The following is a 21,584-nucleotide window of genomic DNA, read 5'->3' on the forward strand; positions in this document are numbered from 1 at the left end:
CCAGCCTCCACCTACCCCACCCCTCCCCACTGTCCATACACCCCATCCTGCCTCACCCCTCCACAGCCTCCACCCACCCCACCCCTCCAAGCCTCCATACACCCCATCCTTCCCCAACCTCCACCTACCCTACTCCTCCCCCAGCCTCCATATACCCCATCCTTCCACAGCCTCCATACACACCACCCCTCCCCCCTCCCCAGCCTCCATCTGCCCCACCCCTCTCCAGCCTCCATACACACCACACCCTAGCTGATGATGGGGAGAAGAGGAGCTGGGTTCGCAGCTGTTCTTATCTTACAAGATGCAGAGAGAAAGGGTCTTGACCAGCTGCTCTCCGTGTCTGGAAAGAAGTGAGAGGCTGGATTGGATTTAATTAGACAAAATCGAGTACTCGTATGTGAAGTCGGCCATTAGCTGATTAAGTCCAGACATGGCCACTGAAGGTATAGACTGTGGGAGATCAGCATGAGGACCAGAGGGGCAGGGTCCTGCCATTCCCTTTGGCTCCCTTGTATTCATTACACAAGGAAGAAGACTCCTGTCAGAAGCACCAGCAGATGCCAGCTGTCATGTTGTTGATGACAGCTGGAGTCGGGGCTCTCTGATCAGGGTGCTGTGGAAAGTAGAGACCCCTTCTGGCTCTAGCCGCAGTGGAAAACAAAGGAGCAGAGACAGAAGTGTCGGGAGGAAGGATGGTGTCGGGTCCGTCTCTAATCTCCCTGTCTTGGAGATGTAGATGATAACCTAAGACTGTGTGTGTGTGTGTGTGTAGGATGGTGTCGGGTCCGTCTCTAATCTCCCTGTCTTGGAGATGTAGATGATAACCTAAACACCCTAATGGCCAGGAAAGATGGGCCCTCCTCCTATTGAGACTGGGGAAGGCTGCTCCTCCTGCCTCTCCCTTCCTTCAGACTTCTCAGCAAAGGCAGGAAGGGCCCCTACCATTCAAACATGACTTCAGGTGGCCCCAGAAGCTTTTTACCCTTGACCCAAGGTGCTTGTTTATGGAGTCTGCGCAGTCAAGGGCGCCTCTCCCATCTGGGTGTTACATCTGAGTGATGTCTCTCACAGTGCTGCCAGATGCCCGGGTGTTTCTGTATGTCAGCTTGGAGTGCCAGCATTAAACACCACCCTTTCCCTGCCTGGCTAATCCAGCTGCTGACCTGTGCCCTGCTTAAAGGCTGGGCTGGCTCCAGTGTGTTTATACGGAAATTTCAAGCACAAGGAAGGGCATCCTATCAATGGTCTATTACACTTAAACGTGAGGTGTGGTGGGCATTTACCGTGTGCCCCGCATGTCACGGCACAGGGCAGAGTTAGGAGGAGACATCGATGCCCTCTGTAGCAGGACCAGTGAAGAAAACCTAAATGAGATCATATGCAGGCTAAGGCATTGCCGGGGGTGTTGGGCTGTGTGTGCCGAGCGTGCTTCTGGCACTCACGGGTCCTAGGAGGTAGACACAGTCACCCACTGCACCAATGAGGAAAGGGATCTTAGGGAGGTTTCAAAGATTGCCAGCAATGCCCCGTGAGATGCTTGCTTCCCGGCTCCCTCATCCACAAGGCAGGCTGTTACACTTCAGCAGTGTGTGCCTTGCAGTGGTTCTAATACACACGTCTTATGCGTAGGACTGGGCCTTTTCCTGCCTGCTAAGCCACTGTTACCATTGCCTTTTCTGTGGCCTCACTCTGCCTTTGAATCCATTTAAAAACTAGAGCAGTCTGACTTCCTTCCTTATCAGTCTATGAAAGCAATTTTTGTCTTATCAATTATAAATATTTTTTCCTATTTTGTTGTTTGTCTTTTAACTAACATAAAATATTTATTTATACTTTGTGGTTTCTGGATACTTAGTTTAAAGGGGCTCCAGCAGACTTTTAAACAATTAAATAATAAAAGCATGTGGAACCCAGGATAAGTAGACCCAGGTCATCCATTGTTGCTTCCCTGCACACTCAGTGAAAAGATACTAGGCTTCTTTATTGTTGTGTTTAATGCAAGTTCTTGAGGGAAGAATTAGAAGTGGGAAAAAGTAGCTTCTTAACAAATTCCTGAAGAATAAGTAAGCAGAAGTGGTAACTGGTTTAGCAAAGCCGAGGAAGCTACACAAAGCCCCAAGGGAATTATGTATGTTCGCTTTCTCCTGCAAAACTCTCAGGGCTGGAGAGGGGACTTGAGTTAGGTTCCCAGCACCCACATCATGAAGCTCAAAACTATCTGTATCTCTAGTTCTGGGGGAACTGACTCCTGACCTCTGTGAAAACCAGCAGACACATGGTGCCTATAAACTCATGCAGACACACATACATCCATATACATTTTAAAACTCATCCATTAATTACAATAAATAAAACTCCCACCAAAACTGTAGTCTTAGAGCACAAACCATGGTGGAGGCTGGGACGTACATTTCAGCATCAGAACCACGGTGCTGGCCTGGAGTCCTGCATGCAGTGAGAGAGCCCTGGCTCCTCATCTTCATCTCACACGCCTTGGTGAGTGTGAACAGAGATCAATCGAGAACACATAACAGATGTGTCTGTGGAACAACACGGTTCACTAGAATAAAGAAATGATCAAAAACGAAAAAGAGCTTTATGTTTCTGGAAATAATATGTAGCAGAAAATGTAAAACAACACAAAGCCCGGGAGATAAGTCGGAGGGATCTTTCCAAGGGTAACTAAAAGATAAGATTGGAGGACAAGGGCAGAAGGGGGAGGAATAAATGCAGACGTCAGGGCTACATCTCAGTCCAGAGAACTTCAAAGATGAGGCAGAAAGAGGAGAGAAAACCCATCTAACAAACTAATACCTCAGAACCGTAGAAGGAGAATCCTTGGCTTGCCGGAGCATCAGACGTGTGCCTGCCTGAATGAAAGAAATTCTGATCAAAGTACACGGCTGAGATGCTGGGTCTGTGGGGACAAATAAGTAAACAATTCCTAACACGTTCCCGAGAGACACGTGTTCCACTCAGAGCTTTGTAGTCGGTGTGCATCCTTCTCAGTCCAACACTGACAGGTGTAGTTAGACTAGTGGGCCAATAGCTTCAGAATTTTGATGGGAAATTGAATTATGCTGTGTCGATTTCTTTTCTCACCGCTGCGACAAAATGCCTGGTGGAAGTAACTTAATAAAAGAGGTGCTTGTTTTGGCTTACATTTTGAGGGTACAGTCCATCATGGTGAGGAAAGTATGGCAGAGGTTGTGGCTGGCAGATGTGGCAGCAGGAGCTGGTCGGTGGAGGAAGCACTCCATGCATAAGACAGCTAAAGCTTAGAAAAGCCAAGCAGCTCCCTTGCGGTCTGCAGCCAGCACACAGTGGGGCAGGCACTGCACTGGGTTCTTTTCCAACATCTCTGCTGGCTCTTAGATGCTTGAGGGTAAATACTGAACTGGGGACCCCAGATCCAACCACCCAAAAGATGATCTCAAGGAACAGTGGTAAAGGAAAAACTCATGCGATAGTTTCTGGTGGGGGCCACCTAGATGCCACCGCTGAGTGACTTAAAGCAACAGGCACCACAGACTAGAAGTCCAACGTCAGCACTTGTCCCTTTGAGGTGTCTGGGAGAAGAGCGACTTCCAGCCTCCCATAGCTTCTGTTTGTAGTCATCCAGCCTTCATGCCAGCGTCTGCCTCCAGCCCCACAGCCTTCCCCTCTAAGTCCCTTGCGAGGACATCCATCCTTGTGTTTAGAGCCCACTCTGACAAAGAATTAGGTATTTCAAGATTCTTACCTTATATCTGAAAAAACACTCCAAATGTGGTCATATCCCGAGGTCCACGTGTTTTTGAAGCCATAACCCAATATTGCACTAGAGAACACAAAGCCTCCAAGTGACAAATGTCACTTCTGGTGACGTGTGCCAGGCCTGAGGCTCCTTGCCTGCTGGTGCTTTCTCCTTGCTGAGCAGCGATTCCCCAAACATAACCCCTGCATGCACACCCCATGACTGTGTGTTACCAACAGGGAAGGTTTCTCCTATGTCTAGGGCTGACCCATCAACCAAGGAGACACCAGCAGAGCACAGAGCACCAGAGGGAAGCCTCTCTGTCAGTCCTAGCCTTGGACGGAGCATCTGGTCTGTCTGTGGTGTGTTAGCACACCTTCCAGGTTACTGCACTGTACACACGTGCAGCCGTGATGGGGATGGTACCCCTCTCCTTGGGGTGTCGCTGAGTGGTCAGACAAGGCATCCTCTTTTCTCTTCATTAGCCATGTCCCCTTGGTATGCAGTCAGTCAGGTTGCATTGTGACATCATCCTAATATCGTTACATTTTGTTCTCAGTTACTCCCTACTGCCCTCCTGTCCTCCCTTCTCTTGGCCTGTCCCTTCTTTGTGTGCTCCATTGCTCTCTTACTCCCCTCTCCCTTTTCTCTCCAGCATCGCCCTTTCTCTTTTCATCAATATGTGTATATAAAAATTTAGATGTAGAACTCTGTGTTTATTTGTAATATTTGTGTTTCCCAAGTGTGATTTGCTTCCTTTGACAGCTGATCTCTCCAGTTCTATCTCTTTTCCTACAGATGTTATGATCTTTTTCTTTATGGCTGAATAAAATCCTGCTTTATCTGTGAACCACATTTTCTTTACCCGGTCATCTGTTGATGCACATTGGCTCTCGTGACTAGTGCGGCAAAAAATAAGTCATTCGTGGAGAATTCCAGGAGAAAGTGCTAAGCCGGGCGGTGGTTAGAGGGATCAGTCAGCGCGCCATCTACAGAGAGACAACAGTCCCTGAGGACACGTCGCCAGCCTCTAGAATTTTCCTGGCTGATCCCTGGGTCTCCTGTTACTCAGGATTGGGCTTTAAGGTCACCGGTTGTTGACAGGGTGACCAATAACCTGCGACTTGAGAGAAGCTGTTCCAACAACCAAATGCTAGCTCTTGCGTATCAGAGTCCATCTTGTCTTGATCAAAGTCAGGATCTTGCCGACAGCCATTCCTCCATCCTGTTTAGTGAAAGGGTCAGGCAGCCTCGTGTAGCCAGCAATGGGAACCTCAGTGGCCGCTCACCCCACCTAGGCTGGTGCTACCCCTGGCTTACACGGTCTACTCCAGAATTCTCTAGGGGTGTTTCTGTGATAGAGAGCTTGACAAAACATAGGAAGAAAAGAGGAAGGAGGGAGGGAGGGAGGAAGGGAGGGAGGGAGGGAGGGAAGAAGAGAAGGAGGGAGAGAAGAAGAGAAGGAAGGAAGAAAGGAAGGGAGGGAGGGAGGAAAGGGGGAAGAAGAGAAGGAGGGAGGGCAGGAGAGGGAGGGCTCACAGTTTCAGGGTACAGCCTATCTGGAAATGGAAGCCATGGTGGCAGGGACAGCTCGAGGTTGTGGCATCAGAAGCATCAGACTGCTTGCTCACATCTCTGCAGATCCAGAATCAGAGAAGGGGAATTCCAGCCCTTCCCCCCACCTCCTTGTTTTTCCAGCCCAGGACTAGTGCCCATGGGATGGCCCTGCCCACACTCAGGATGCATCTTCCCCACTAGTTAACCCTCTCTGGACCCTCACACTCTCAAAGGTGTGCCTCAGGTGACAAAGTTAACCTTCACATTGGTGGACAGGGCTTCTGTAGAGGAGGTGGCCCACATGACGTGAGAGAACCTTTCCCTTCTCCCGACAGACTAGGATATGGGCCAGGAAGAGACTCTGGCTGCTTTCACACTGCCGTACACCTCATGCCCTTGGGCGTGCCCTTACCTTCTCTAGACTCTGGTTGGTCATTTGAACAGAGAGGACAGTAGTCACTCTCTGCGGTTAGGGCGGCAGACGAGCACACTGTCCACACCTAACAGTCCTCCGACCCAGCATTGTCCACCAGAGTTGGCCCCTACCTATGAGGGTGTAGTCACAGAGACCCTGCTTGTTTTACACGGCATTGTGATCCTCACCCAATTCCTCCACCTTTTATCCTGTTTCTAATTCACCCTCTGGAGTCATCTCCAGGGTCACCCCCACCAAGAATAATTCGTTGCTAATGCATTAACTGAGCAACTGCCCCACTTCGTCCTGGAGATATCCCTAGAGACTGTATTATCCGCTGTGACAAATGAGGAAACTGAGACTTGGGGGCCACGATCACACCCTGAATGTTGCCTAGAGCATGTGCTCACACAGCTCTCAATCGCTGATGCTGGCTTCGTGAGTCTCCCTTCCTCCCGCCTGCCGAGAGCTTCTACTGTGAGTTCATCATCTGGCTCCCGCATCCTGGCATCCCTGGAGGACAAGGCCATGCCTTATCCCCTCCTACCCTGGGTCCTGAGAATGCAGTCTGTGCTCAAAGAGCACTGGCTGACCTGCTCTGCCTCCACCTCTCCGGTGCCTCCTCTGCTCCCCGAGGCTCAGGGCATCCAAAGTTCTGGACTGTAAAATATTACTGAGGCTGTTGAAGGAAAAAAAACAAAACAAAGCATAGCATTTGATTCTGTAATAAGTTGAGGGGGGTTTTAAAAAACAAAGTCCAGCTAACTATCTTTCTTCCTATCGGCCATCTATACTTTGTTTTTCCAAATTTTAAGTTTCTTAGATGGTCTGGTTTATAAATCTTCATGTTTTATGCTCAGCTATAAAACCAGGCAGGGTTACTGATGGAGGGCTGGTGGCTAAGAATATCGTGAAGAAAGCTACGTCACCCAGGCCTGTTAGGGTGTGAGGTGAGGCCAAGTCCCCCTGTGATCGCTATAGCCCAAATCAGCACAGGCTGGACCTGGCCCTGGGAGGGGAAGTCTGGGCTCTTGGCTGCAACAGAGCTGCCCTGTGTTGGGGAGAGCCACCTACATCAGGAAGATGCCCTGTGTGGGAAGGTCCCTTGCAGGGAGGGAGCCCTCTGCATGAGGAAGCTGCTCCATGGGGATGCCTTGTGGGAAGAGGCAGCTATTCAGGGGCCTCACAGCAGGAAGTCCTCACTTTATACTGGTGAGCCCCCCAGTGCTTCACTTCAGAGAGCAAAGCTTTTGAAGTTTAAGGAAAAATTATTGGAAAATGATTACAAGGGCTTGCTGGCTTGTCCAGTCATCCTTCAGGGACCAGGGCCTAGGACATTACATTCATTGGAACACACACACACACTCACACCAAAAGAGTCCCCAGTGGCTCACAGGAAGTTTTGGGAGCATAGGTGGAGGCAGAGAGGCGCACGGGGTCCTGGGAAGGGCTGTGACAATTGTCACATACTAGCAGGATGGTAGAATGTCAGTGACCTCAGCAGACATCAGTCCTGACCTCTCAGGTGCTTTTTCTGAGAGCTTGGTGCATGGGCTGGTCTCAGCTGTCACACACATTCTGTGCACACACTGTCTGCAGAGACCTCTGAGGCGCAGCCACCTTTGAAAACCACCCAGCTAACCCACCTTTGGCAAGTCCCAAAGAGGCCAGTCAGAGCAGAGTTAGGGCTACACCAAGCCTACACTTTCTGCTTCCCTCCGAGCATTTCAGACAGGGACATGTGTCAGAATCCAGTATAAAATAGGATAGCTCTCCTTAGGTTGGTCCCGGTTGCCTGTGATTCATACCTTAGCCCATGCTAGTTCACTTTCTGTCACTGTGATAGAACCCTGGTCACAAGCATCTTGGAGAGGAAGGGATTTCTTTGGCTTATACTTTGCTGTCACTGTTCGTCATCGAGGAAGGTCAAGGCATCAACTCAAGCAGCGCAGGAACCCAGAGGCGGGAGCTGAAGGAGAAACCATGGAGGAATGCTTCTTACTGACTTGTTCCTCATGACTTCCTTAATCTGCTTTCTTATACTTCCCAGGGCTACCTACCTTGGGGTGGCTCTACCCACAGTGGGCTGGGCCTTCTCATTTATACACTGATCAAAAAAAAAATGCATGCCCCAGGCCAATCTTATGGATCATTTTCCCGCTAAGACCCTCCCACCCAGATGACACTACCTTGTGTCAAGTTAACAAAAACCTAAGCACACAGCCCCTACTCGTGGAAGGCCCTGAAATGCAGGGGTTTTACTGTTCCACAGCTGGAGCCCTTCTGAATAGCTTGCTCCCACCCGGGAACTTCCAGTCTCATGGTGTCAAGGCTCCACGTGGCCCACTGCCTGCCCAGACCCACTTTTCCTCTGTGTGTGGCTAGGACCCTCGTGTACAGTGACCTGGAGGGGTCTCCTACTCTCCTTGGCCTAGTCTTTGCTGTCCCTTGAGTGGGAGTCAGAGCTATGAGAGGCTAGCTAGATGTGTGTGTGTGTGTGTGTGTGTGTGTGTGTGTGTGTGTGTGTGTATGTGTTATCTCTTCCAGCCTGGCTATCTTCTGGCCTGCCATAGGTCAAAGCAGTTTTATTCATTAACCAATAAGAGCAACACATATACAAGACATCCCACAGCGTGTGTGTGTGTGTGTACATACATTGGGGTTAACATGTGTGTGCATATGCTTAGAGCCATTTTACTTTATTTTCCTTTAAATAGGATCTTACGTTGAACCCAGAGCTTGCCAATTGTCTAGACTGATGGTGAGCCCCAGGGATCCTCCTGTCTCTACTTCCAACCAGTGGGTTTGCAGTCAGGCACGATTATGCCTAGCCTTTCTGATGTGGGTGCCGGGGACTGAAACAGGAACCTCACGTTTATATGGAAAAGCACTTTACCTACATGTCCATCTCTAGCCCTGTGGACAGTCCTCTGAGGGAGCCAGGTGGTCGATTGTCCTGTCTCACCTCAAATCACAAGAGGTTGACTTTTTTTTCAAAGGAAGTTAAAAAATAGCAGCTCACAAAGCCTGGCAGCTTTAGGATCTGAGTGTCTGTTGGTTCAGCTCAAATAACCACATATTAGCAACCTTCTGGGCTCAGGCCATTGCTCAGCGCGGTCTCAGAGGGATGCAGAGAGGCATGAATGGCGCACAGTGGCCGCCCTATGGATTTTCTGTTTCCCAACATTTTAGTAAACACTTGGGATGTGCAGCCTTCAGCATGGGCCTCCCATCCCTAGCCTGTCAGGCAAGAGAATCCAAGTTCCCATGAGCTGGAAGGACCCTAGCTGGACCCAAGGAGGATGTGCGCATATCCCATCACTTCCAGCAGAGGGGTAGCCAGTCTCCAGGGCTGAGTCTTTCCAGCAAGTGATAATGGATCTCTGCATAGTCCCCAGCACCTCTCTGTGGCCACAGTCACTGCATTTGTTTTGTGGGAAGGAAAGAGCATAGGCCATACCCTGAAGTCCTGCTTTTCACTGTCCGTGTGGTCCCGCACAGGTCACTAATTCAGCTTCCTCCATTGTCAAATTGCAACGGTGATTCTTGCAACGCATGCCTCACAGGGAACATTGTATGGTAGGTACCTTTCCATTCCTGTGATAAGACATCACAAGCAAAAGGAACTTGAAGGAAGCATCTGTTCTGGCTTAGGGTTCCAGAGAGATAAGAGTCCATCATGGCAGAGAAGTGTGGTAGATGGTGACAAAGAAGACGGCCGGAACCTGACAGCCTCATCCTCTACTGAAAGAAGGACAGAGAGAATTCTGGAAGTAGGGCAAAGATTTAAGCTCTCAAAGCCTGCCCTAGCAATATACTTCCTTCAACAACATCCCCTCCGCCAAACAGTGGCACCAACTGAGGACCAGGTGTTTATATTTGGAGCCCATGGGATGCATTTAAACCACCACACCTTAGTTCTGTAAGATAATAATACTCTTGAGTAGGTGGGCTGAGCTATAAAGCACTATATAAAAACATACGATAAATTATTAAAATCACTAACTGCATTCTAGAGGAGAAACTTGAACTTATCTAGTAGTTTCCAAAGTGATTTCTTGGGCCATGTAAACTCTTCTTGAATTCTTATAATGAAGCCCACAGAAACAAGTTTGGCACTGAGTTGATGGGACCTAGGGAGTCGGCAGAGGGGACCGGTTCAGGGCAGTTTGCTCAGCATGTGGAAGTCCAGTTCTCAGGACCCCTAGGCAGGCCCTTCCATGAAACTGGGTGATCTTCTCTAGGAGGATCTAAATTTATACAAAAGGGAAATTCAGTAACAGTTGTCATCATTGCAAAAAGTAAAATATATCACAGGCCTCCTTCTAGATACCCTCCTGAAGTCAATTAAGCATTTGAAAACCAGTCAGACAGAGACAATGGATTCAGCTGAGTTGGGTCTGAATTGATGAGAGACAACAATGAAGTCCTTCAGAAGTTTGCACACTGCACTTCCGGAGCCCACGCGTGTTACACAGATAAACCTACCTGTTACCTCCTCTTTCCTCACGGGATCACACACACCAGAAGCAGAATTTAGGGGCCATGTGGACAGCATCCTATGTAGAGCATTGACTTCACAAACAAGAATGGTCGTAACTTGGGCACTGGCATGTTTGGGTACTGTAGACACTGCGCACAGTGATAGAAAAGGAAAACATGACAGTTTCTGCCTTCAGATAGCTTCCGTCTGAAGAAAGTGACCAGCTAGGAAGGGGTTTTCTCACCATGAGTTGCGGAAATGACATGTAGTCGCCTGCTGATTGGCACCATCAGAGTGGGTTTCCTGATGTTGGGTGAGGGGAGTCAGGGAAGGCTGTTGGAGTGAGGACTGCTAAGTTCAATCTTGGAGGTCTCAGTAAAGACGAGTTGAAGGGCCAGGGTGGAATGTGTGATAGGAGGGGCCTCAGGTGGAGTGAACCGACCTCAAGTTATCTAGCCTGGCTGGGGGGCCAGGAGAGTTGAGCTAGGATTGTAACATACAAGCCCGATGGGCTGATTCTTAGTTTGGATCAATGCAGACCCACCAATGAGACAATGCATCTGCAGGGAAGACCCCACATCCTTGATGCCAAGGCTCAACAGTACTGAGGAGCCTGGTAGCCTGGGACAGGAAACTGTGCAGAAATACAGAGGGCACCCCACCCCACAGACTGAAGGAATTCTGGGAAATGCTGCTCATCTGAAAGAGGGATTTGGGGAATTAGATTGTATTCGGAATTGGACATTCTGATTCAAGGCTGGAGATATGGCCCTGCAGATAAGAGCACTGACCGCTCTTCCACAGGACTCAGGCTCTGTTTCCCGCACCCACATGGTGGCTAATAACCATCTACAACTCCAGTTCCAGGGCATTCCACTACCTCTTCTGACCTCCATGGTCACTGCGTGCACATGGTACACGGGCATACATGCAGGCAAAACACCCATACACACAAAATAAATCAATCCCAATTAAAGGAATTCTGAATAGAGCTTTCCTCCCAATACAGGTTCCAAGACGCCTTACGAGAAAGCATGGATTGGGACTGTGTCCCCGCATAACATTGTAGAAGTCCCATGAGACCCTGTGAGGGCTGGGTAGCCATGCCTTCAACGGGAGCCTTATCGGCACAGGAAGTATTGGGGTTACAGGGTTGGAGGTCTCGGCCCCATTGCCGAGGCACACTCCTGCCTTGGGGAACTGTGAGTGTCTCTGGGCAGATGGGCGAGTGCTGAGGCTGGTGACACAGACCTCATTGGTACCAGCTGCACGCAGCCAGCCCTACCCACTCTATCTAAAATGCTCGTCAAAATGCGTGGTCATGGCTGCTGCTGGCCCAGCTTTCGCTAATGACTTCAAACCAGCAGCTGAAATCAGAAAACAGTCCTGAACTCCACATCAGCCCTTAGCCTTGTCCCTGTGTGGAGGAGGGGTGCTGCTGCCCAAAGGGCTGTGGGAGCTTTGGTTCCCCTGCCTCTTGGTGCAGATGGGCAGCCTCAGACCTCTCTATGAGGTCAGAGGTTCCCAAACAGGAAGTATGGACCTGAAGACCGGGATCCCAAGGAGAAACCCTTGCTGAAGTGTTGGGCTGGCCCAGACCATCCCTTCAGATGATGTCTGGATCCGTCCTGGATTCTGAGCCAGGGCCCATTGAAGAGCACAGCACAGACACCCTTCCTGCGCTCACTTATGCGGATGCTTTTAAGCTCTGAAAAGCCTGTCTGAGCACTGACATGCAGGCTCCCCCGGGGTGAGTTTTGTGATGCTTTCTTGACATCAGCAGAACTCCCCTCCCTAGTCCTGGCACAACTCATCTGAAGCCCCAAGGACTGCCCTTGACTGTCCACACAGAGAGAATAGCAGGTGTGCTCCGAGCCAAACCTTTCCTGTTACGATACCACGACCCTCTGGAGTGTCATCTGCTTCCTCTCCATCCAGCCACTTCTCTCTGCTCCCTTCTATGAAAAGGGAGCTCCATTACCACGAAACATGGGTGCGCGACTGAGAATAAGGGCAGAGGAGCTGGGTGGACACAAAAGATGTCAGAACTACAAGGGAAGAGGACTGAGCTCAATGGGACGAGGCAGGCTTTCTGCGGGAGCTTGTTCTGGGCCTCAGCTAGAGCAGACTTGGAAACTTGATAAAAATCGGCGTAAGGCACCAGGGGGAGCATAGCAGTTGCTCTCCTGTTGCCGGCCCTCTCCTCGCTGATGTCTGGACCTGGGTGTCTTTGGCTCTCTCGAAGCGGATAGGATTCTTCTGAGTCCCCTGATTTGTACCCACAGACCTAAGCAACTCATGAGGCAGGGCCACGGGAGGGACATGGTGCCAAGGAAGGGACAAAGGGAATAGCCCTTCTGCTGGTGAAGTCAAGGACAAGTTTGGGAATAAATGAGAGACATGCTGTCCAGTGAGCTCCAGAAAGCCACAAATGGAGACTCATGCAAGTAGCCTGATGAGGTGGCATCCACTTACCTGCCATTGACCTTGGTGTGAAGCCATCTGGTGACAGGTGCTTTGACCAAGAAGTTGGGGCAGAGGCAGCAGCCAGTGACACTGATTGCTGGGTGAACACTAGGCTCAAACAATCTGAGTTTATTGGGGTTCTCCATGTTGAGTAAGGTACACCCTTCTTGTGGGTCATATGTGAGAACCTGCCGAGTGCTGTTACCAGAGAATGCTGGACCAGGGCCCTTGGAGGATGCGGGGCAAGTTATATCTCATGTGCACCTGGGTGGTTCAAGGAACGGGGATGGCAGAATTGAGTGCTATCTATCGCACAGTCTGATGAGCAGACTTCTTTAGTGAAGACGTCAAGCCCTGTGAGTAAGACACCCGTCTGGAGCACATGGGCAAGGGCTTCACCAAGACCTGGGGGGTTCTGTGACACATCCTAGAACAGATTCGTGGATGGTCTGGGGTTTCCTGCACAGGGTCCAGGTGCCCCAGGTGAGGAAATTGGAGAAGCTGTTCTTCTGCACCTCCAGTCAGCACTCAAAGAGGGCATCCTGCCCCAGGTGCTTTCTGCAGGGTCAGAGCACATCATGGAGTCTAACTGCCACTGTGACATGGCTGCAAAGGACAAGTATCCTTGGGGCTCAGCTGCTGGCTGAGCAGGACACCTGCCACTGTGCAGTAGAGATGGTCGTGAGGGGCCATCTGGATGAAGTGATAGCAACAGACCTGGTGCAGCGGCTCAGGTGCAAGACCGCAGAGACACAGCTTACTGTGTTATGCAACGTCCAGACACTCTGGGTCTTGCTTCCATCGTTTTTAAATTGGGATGCTGTGTGTCCCGGTGACCTTGTAAAAAGAAGAAATGCATGAGATAACACAAAAATGCCCACGAGCTGCAGGCACTAACCAAGTGTTGGGCTAAGTTATTGTTAATGCAAGCATGGGTTCAAGGTCAGGAGTCTTTGCTCTTAGGTTAACCCAAAGAAACTAGCTTGTGATTGTCATAGCCACCTACATCCAGACCTGTGGACAGTACCAGTGGCCCCAGCTGTACCCCAGTGGTGATGAAAACTGACCTTCTCACACTGCACTGTGGCTTAGACTCAAGATGTTCGGATTCTGTGATCGGAATCCCTGGGGCTTTTTATCTTAGGGACTCAAGGGTTTTCTAACTTACCAGGTGTCCTGGGAAGACGCAGTTGGGCAGGCAGACTCCCAGGCGTAGGTGGACTTTGGTCCTCCTGAGCTGAGCCAGATGGCAGTGAGAGCCGATGCTCTGCTGTTGGGGAGCTAGAAGAACCAGGACAGGAGAAGGAAGGTGATGTCAGTTAATCGGGAGGAATGGCCCCGAGGGCCTGCAGAGCTGTGAATGTGTTGTGGGCTGCAGCCCTTGGTGGCTGTGTTCACTGCACTGACAGGGGATGGGGGGGGACTGATTTGGGATCTGGAGCTCCTTCCACCTAACACAGGGTGTCCTCTCCCCCCCCACTCCAGATTGTGTTCCGGAAGATCAGCGATGTGAAACGGGAAGAGGAGGAGCGGATGAAACGGAAGAATGAGGCCCCCCTCATCCTGCCCCCTGACCACCCTGTCAGGAGACTGTTCCAAAGGTTCCGCCAGCAGAAAGAGGCCAGATTGGCAGCAGAGCGAGGGGGGCGGGACCTGGATGACCTAGATGTGGAGAAGGGTAATGCCCTCACGGACCACACCTCAGCCAACCACAGCCTGGTGAAGGCCAGCGTGGTCACGGTGCGTGAGAGCCCCGCCACGCCTGTGTCCTTCCAGGGGGCCTCCACCTCCACAGTGTCAGACCATGCCAAGCTGCACGCTCCGGGATCTGAGTGCCTCGGTCCCAAGGCAGGCAGCGGTGACTGCGCCAAGCGCAAAGGCTGGGCCCGCTTCAAAGATGCCTGTGGGAAGGGGGAGGACTGGAACAAGGTCTCCAAGGCAGAGTCCATGGAGACGCTGCCCGAGAGGACAAAGGCGTCAGGAGAGGCTACGCTGAAGAAGACAGATTCCTGTGACAGCGGCATCACCAAGAGCGACCTACGCCTGGACAATGTGGGCGAGGCTAGGAGTCCCCAGGACCGGAGCCCCATCTTGGCGGAGGTCAAGCATTCTTTCTACCCCATCCCTGAGCAGACGCTGCAGGCCACAGTTCTGGAGGTGAAGCATGAGTTGAAGGAGGACATCAAGGCCTTGAATGCCAAGATGACCGCCATCGAGAAGCAGCTCTCTGAGATACTCAGGATACTAATGTCCAGAGGGTCTGCCCAGTCCCCTCAGGAGATGTGTGAGATCTCCAGGCCCCAGTCCCCAGAGTCAGACAAAGACATTTTTGGAGCAAGTTGAGAGGATCATTGAAAAACAAACTTATCAAAAATCAAAGACGAAAGCCTGTCCCCTTGCCCTCGACGCCCCTCACCACACCGCCCACATGACCAACAATTTTCAAAATAAGCTTTTCCTGTCAGGAAGTCAAAGTGAGACCAAAGGGCCGGTGTGGCCATGAGGTCTCTGGAAAATATAAGCAGGAATGCGGCCAGGCACCCACCCTGCAAGATGGCCGTTGCGTTACACCAGCTCCCGAGAACTGGGGAAGAAGGAGCACGCTGTCTATCTGAAGAGCGCTTCCTTTAGAATGTCTTACCAATGTGACGGAAGCCAGCCCTGGAGACCCTGGTGCGAGAGCCCCGGGAACCCCCCGGGAACAGACCACATTGGGGTTCTTTACCAAGCCCTCTGAAGACCACGACAGGCACCGGGGCTTCTGGGCCTTCACCACCCCTGTGCAGCCGTGTAGGACGTCACCACCTGTTTTCCTATTCTCGTCATTTCTAACAAGCTCTCATTAAGGGGAGCCTGACGGATGGGAGAGCCTTCCCACTTTGTGGCAGAGGTGGAGCGTCCGGTACTGTACCACGGACATGCGGGCTGGGCTCTTCAGGTTTCCTTGCCTAGAAGAGGTGAGGCCAGGGTAAGCTGAGAGGGCCCTCAGCTCTGAGCAGGCTCTGTTGTGTGGTCCGCAGCCGGCTCTGTGGGATGGTTGATGTGGATGCTCCCAGCTCCAGATAAACCCCTGGCGCTGCGCCAAGCTATAGGCCTCACAACGTGGGACTCTCTGCTGCTTCTCCTCGTCCTCCTCCTAAGCTTGCCCAGGGTGTGGGGCATTTAAGGAAGGGGCAGGAGCCCGGCAGTGCTTTCCTAACAAAGCAGACACACACACACAACCTCAAAAATGATTGTAGCAAGTACTAGCTTTCTATTTTGATTCTCATGGGATGTTTGTCCAGTGCATGGGATCATTCAAGGTCACATGGGAGCCACAGTTAGCCTTATTTGAAAGTCAACCTATTTCCTACTCTAAAAATAATGGCAGGACCATGATTATTCTCTTAGGGAGCTGGAAAAAAAGAATGAATGACACATCGGTTTTCAAAATGTCTCAGTGATTAGCTGGGGGGCGGGACAGTGGAACTGTGGTCTGGGGAAAGGCTGAGGCCCAGAGCCACGGCTGCAGGGCCATGTCTGTAGCATCCAAGTTCCCACACCATGATGCTCAGGAACACTTGCTGCCTCAGTCACTTGAGGTCTTTTTCTTGATGGCACGCGACAGAACACAGGACAAAGGAGCTAGCTCAGGTGCCCACTTGGAGGCTATCAGGCAGGGGTGTAACCCTACCCCGTGAGCCTGGAAGGAGCCCTTAGGAGAGTGAGAGCCACGGGTGCTTCTGCTTAGCATTGCTTGGCTGTCGCAATTCAGAACGCCAGCCTGTCTAGGGAACCCGCCTTGCAAGACCTGCCCTACCAAAGATGCTTAGTGTTCTGCCCAGAGGCCAGGACTTGCTGTGCGGCTGTCCATACAGAATGGATGGCACTGGGAAACCAAGGGTGTGACTGCATGTAGCTTTTAACACAGTGCATAGGGCCGGCTCCTGGCATCCCTAGGCAGAGATTCTAGTATGACCAGTGTCAGATGGCAGCATTTAAAGATACTCACTGGTGACCCACAGTCCCCTGAGCTGCCGCCAACTACCCCTCGGGATAGACTGAGACACTGGAGGCCCATTTGCCGCTGTCCCCCTGAATGTCCCACTCCTCACACATACTCAGTAGCCTGGTTCTTAGCTTTGGAGCGCTAAGCTTAGGGTAGGATGGACCCCATGTCAGGCAACACTCAGCCTCGGGAGCACCTGTGCCTAGAGAATCTTCTGGAACTCTCTTGGACTTAAGCGAGCCCTCTAGCACCGGACCAGCCAGTGGACAGAGGCCTTGCTACTCCTGGACAGCTTTTTCTGAGGGGTGAATCTCCTTCAGATGTGAGGGGATCCAAATGCTGGGGGTGCTGGAGAGCGCGCCCTTGTGTCATGGGACAGATAAAGCTTCAGGCTGTACTCTGGGGTCAGGCAAAATTGAAGTCCTGTTAGGCTGAGGTCCACACTCTGCAAGGGGTGTCTCTACTCATCTTGGGGTTCTAGGAGTCTAGGACCTAAGAGTTCCTGAAAGTGCAGGTGACAAACACGCACGGGTGGCTTCATTTTCTCCACTTCTATAGCATTTTTGCTACGATTGCCTTCTTCAAAATAAATCATAAAGGAGCCAACCCATCTCTCTTTACTTTCCTGGCAAGCATTGGACCAGAGCTTTTTTGTGCCAGCTTCACAAGGACACAACAGGTGTGCCTTGAGCAAGGACCATAGGCTTCAGATACCAATGGCCCGCACCTTTATGTCTTAGCCACGATCTGCTGAGGAGAGACTGGGAAACAGAGGGTCACTGGGTAACAGACCAAACAGTGGGATTTCAGAAAAAATGGTGTCCCCTTGGAGGGGACGGGCACAGAATGTGGTACATAAGCTGTCCAGTAGGTGCCGGCCACCTGGTCAGCTGCTGTGAATGTCACCCAGAGTGAAGCTCCATTTCCCAGTGCCTATCCCGGCAGGCTAGCTGAAAGGGAGCAGTCCCACTTGGGTGGATGAACCCGCTTTCTTCCTGAGGGCGTGCGGTAGAGTGGGCTAGGCATCAGAACCAAACGGCAGAGCCAGTGTTGTGGTTCTGGCAGGCACACTGCCTCGCCAGCTATGCCATCCCAAAGGGAGCTGTGGATTCCTCCACTGGGCACACGACAGGCTTTGGGATGCTCTGGTCTAGGCACAGCTAACCCCATTTCTCTGCTTCGTTCCTACTGGAGCAGAGCCTGAGTGTTCGATTGCTGTGCCCAACAGTCGCCTCCCAGCAGGCTTTGTTTGTTTGGTGCTGGAGGTGAAAGTCACACCCTTGCCCGTGCCGGGGAAGAACTCTACCACTGAATGATACCTCTGCCCCTTTCCCCAGCCACCTTCTAGAAACACATTTATTACCTTGATGTCTTGTTATCTTGTTCCCAGGGCCTCGTTAGCCTTCACCTCTTAGAGCCTGTGTGCCGCTTCCACAGTGAGGATGGTTGGGCAAGGAGTAGAAATACCTTACCCCACCACACACAGGCTTCAGCTTCCGAACCCCTAGGTGGAAGGAGGAAACAGTAAGACAAATGCCAGGTATATCCTGGTTGGGGTCGGGACTGAATGAACTCTGTAGAAATACCTGTCAGCGGCAGGGCCGCATCTCCTTGTCACACGGACATCTTACAGGTACACTCCGGGGCCTCTTGGGAGCCCCGGCAAAGGTACAAGTTGTAGATGTACGCATAACTAAATTGTTTGTACTCTGTTCTGCAATAAAGATGTTTCGCCTTAAGACCCTTGAATGGAATTCCAGCTGCAATGGGGGGGTCCCAGTGCCCCCTTGCTACCCTGTCTCCTCCTGTTGCTTGGAAAGGAGGCCTGCGTAGATCCCCTCAAGTTTTTGGATGGCCTCTCCTACCTACCTGTCCCTGTTATAATTACTGCTCCATACACTGCCTTTTTGTTCGCTTCAGTAAAAACTGTCTTCACCAGCTCCTGTGGTCTCCATCTGGAGGAGTCTTCAATGTTCATGAAGCCCTGACCCTAAACTCCTAAGAAAGGACCACTTTCCACCCAAGGCGTTGGTGTTGAGATGCTTTCTTTGCCACCTCCCACCCTTCAAAGGAATCAATGTGAATTTACCTGCAGCTTAAGAACTTTGGTTTCCACAGTAATGTATCAGAACCTTTAAAGATGGCTTCGAAATTCCTGCCAGACCTGGTAGAGGCATCTCCACCTGCCACTCGGCCTTCCTTAGAGCCACACTGACGGTGACTTCTGAGTCCTTGAGGGGTCTGCAGCTCTCCTATCAGAAGACAGACTGCGTTTATGGTGAAAACGCAGCACCCCTCATGAATGTAGCCTCTCAGTATTCAGACACTATCTGTGCATCAGTTGGAGACTGTCCACATCACAAGGACATTTATACCCATGAGCGGTTCATCATTCTGGGGCTTCTCTATGAACACTCTCCATCAAATCCTGCCAAATCCTTTCTCGGGTTTTTCGTTTCTTTCCCCCCTCTGTCCGAGTGAGCATGAATAAACAGAAGTGCAAATGAGCAGAGGCTATTTTTGTGATCAGCTGCGGGTGCTGCCAAGAGCTCCGTTGTGTGGCTGTGGTGCGGGGATGATTTGGGCGCTCCGTGGATGATACCCCCTTCTTGACATTTTTAAACAAGCACAAATGATATTTGTAAAAAAAAAAAACAAAGTTTAATTTTATTTATTATGGTAATAAACTATTTTATACGTGATACTTGTGTTCGCTTTTCCTTGTGTGCCATCCAGTTGGTACTTTCTGATCCCTCAGCAATTCTGGGCTTGCCTCTCATGGCCTGCATGTGTGGCCACACACGTGTAGCTTACAACCAACTGTAACCCCAGCTCTAGTTGATCCAGTACCTCCTTCTGGCCTCTCAGACACTTGCACACACAACTCACATAAATGTAACCTTTTTAAACACTGATCTGGGAACATCATCTCTGGGCATGGATGATGACTTAGTTTGGCTCTGGGCATCTTGCTCCCCTCCTTGGGCTTTGTCTTGGCAGTGGACTTACACGCCTGGCTTTGCTCCTGGGGCTGTCAGTGACTCAGGACCTCATCCAGTGTTTTTCCAGAACTGCTGCAGGAGTTGCCAGGGCCAGATGACTGACTGCTGCCCAGGAGCTGGCCTCAAGGGTCTGTAAAGTGGGGGGGGACTGTAGCAGAGGAAGGTATTTCCGTCATGTCACGGTGGGGAGCAGGGAAAGGCAGGATGAGAGCCCGGGATAAGCCACACAGAGAACAGCTAGTGACTGTTAGCTCCTGAGACCTTGATCGAAATCAGATGGTTTTAACAAACTCAGGCTTCTAGCAACCGAGTGCTCTCACTGACTCTTCCAGCGAAGCGTCATGAATAGGTCTGCCTTTGTGTAGATGGCTTCTCTGGGAGAGTGCAGCATCGCCTACATTATTTATAGGATGTCTCCACATTAGACACTTCCCGATAACCATTTTTACACCGTGGTTTTTTCCCTAGCAAGCCCTTTCCCTACTTGAAGGCCTCGCCCAGACTGCCTCTGGCTGACCACAGAGCCTTGCTCTCGTTGGTCCATGAAACTAAACAACGCTTATTTCCATTCTCCCTCCCCCCGATCCTCAGAACCTCCTGGTACCCCAGAGTCGCCTGCCTCGTGTCTCCCCCTTCCCAAGCCACTGGTGAGGTTATTAATGCTCAGCTTACCTGCCCCCTTTGCTCCAGTGAGCACAACACACTCATTCCAGGCCTTCAGCGTCTGCCCCTCCCAGCCCTCCCAATCGCAGCAGCTCCTAGCGGGATCTACTTGGTGACTGGGTGTGCATCCTAAGGACGCAGACTCCGCTGAGCTGATATTCCCAGGGATGATTCAGGACAGTCGCCTGCAGAGAATGAAACGGCACTAAGCCCCATTGGCCCTTCCACCTCATTGTCATGCAATAAAAACTCATACAGCTGGAGTGTTAAGCAGTCGTCCACATTTGCTCCACACACGAGCTCCTCTGAAAGCTGCCTCCCTCTCCTCCTCCCCCGCGAAACCACGCAGAATTCACTGTCACTTACCTCTTTTCAGCGGTCGCCTGCCCAACATCTATCGGGAGAGATGAAGTGTCAAGTTATGCAGGTTTAGATCTCAATCTTTTTATTTAAAAATATCCAAAATAAGTCTAGAAAAATGCAAATTATCTATGTAACAAAGGGTATGCAATAAATTCTCAGTTATTTGAATGAGAATAAGACAATAAGATCGTCTAAGCAAAACACACTTAGCATGTGGGACCTTAGGCCAACACCCTTCCTGAGGACTTTCCCAATAGCACCTGTCTGTGGGAGCACCCATCTTCTGGCTTTTAAACTGCCATGCTGGACAGAAGGGCTGAGAAAGAAGGGTCAGGGGACTCCATGGCTGCAGGTCTTGAAGAACAGCAGCTGTGTGGATGCCCCCCCCCCAGTAAGGTTCAGACTGCAGAACTCCCTGGGATGCTCCACGTGCACATCGCCCATGCTAGCCAGGCCACCTGGAACACGGCTATGGCTTTGCCGCCTCCCTGCTAAGGACCATTACGTGCAGGCCAGTCCAGAGTCCCCAGTTGCAGAACATGGAAAAGGGTCATCAAAACACAATGGGATGTCTCAGAGAGGCAGACCTATCCCGACCAGGACGTCTACTCCCAGACAGTAAGTGTCCACTGTGCTGAACCTTTCAACAGGTTTACGGTAAGTTCTAGAACAGATGTCACCATGTATAGTTGGGAAGAACCCGAGACTGCTCTGAACTCTAGCTTATGCACTGAGAGGCTTGTTGGGGTAGGCAGAGAATTTTTGAGGCTCCAATATTAGAATATTTTCAGGTTGCACATTTTCTGTGATAGAGAAAGGTGTGAGGCTCAGAAAGAAGCATCTTCAGCAGAAGATGAGTGGAAGGTGATCACTCAGGAATGGTCTCAGAATGGAAGGTGTCCTCAGGG

The 21,584-nt window shown here is 51.0% G+C and overlaps 1 protein-coding gene across 2 annotated transcripts in view; it reads left to right on the top strand.

The window, feature by feature from the left end:
* Positions 1-19,350, top strand: part of Kcnh1 (potassium voltage-gated channel subfamily H member 1) — a 297,541-nt gene extending 278,191 nt beyond the window's left edge. For both annotated transcript variants that reach the window (XM_026779734.1, XM_005348896.3), the window contains exon 11: positions 14,146-19,350. In XM_026779734.1, coding sequence (XP_026635535.1) covers positions 14,146-15,003 — 858 coding nt within the window. In that variant the 3' untranslated portion in view covers positions 15,004-19,350. The remainder of the gene's footprint in view (positions 1-14,145) is intronic.
* The last annotated feature ends 2,234 nt before the right edge of the window (positions 19,351-21,584 follow it).

The sequence above is a fragment of the Microtus ochrogaster genome, chromosome 6, assembly GCF_000317375.1.
Source record: "Microtus ochrogaster isolate Prairie Vole_2 chromosome 6, MicOch1.0, whole genome shotgun sequence".
Taxonomy (NCBI): Eukaryota; Metazoa; Chordata; class Mammalia; order Rodentia; family Cricetidae; genus Microtus; species Microtus ochrogaster.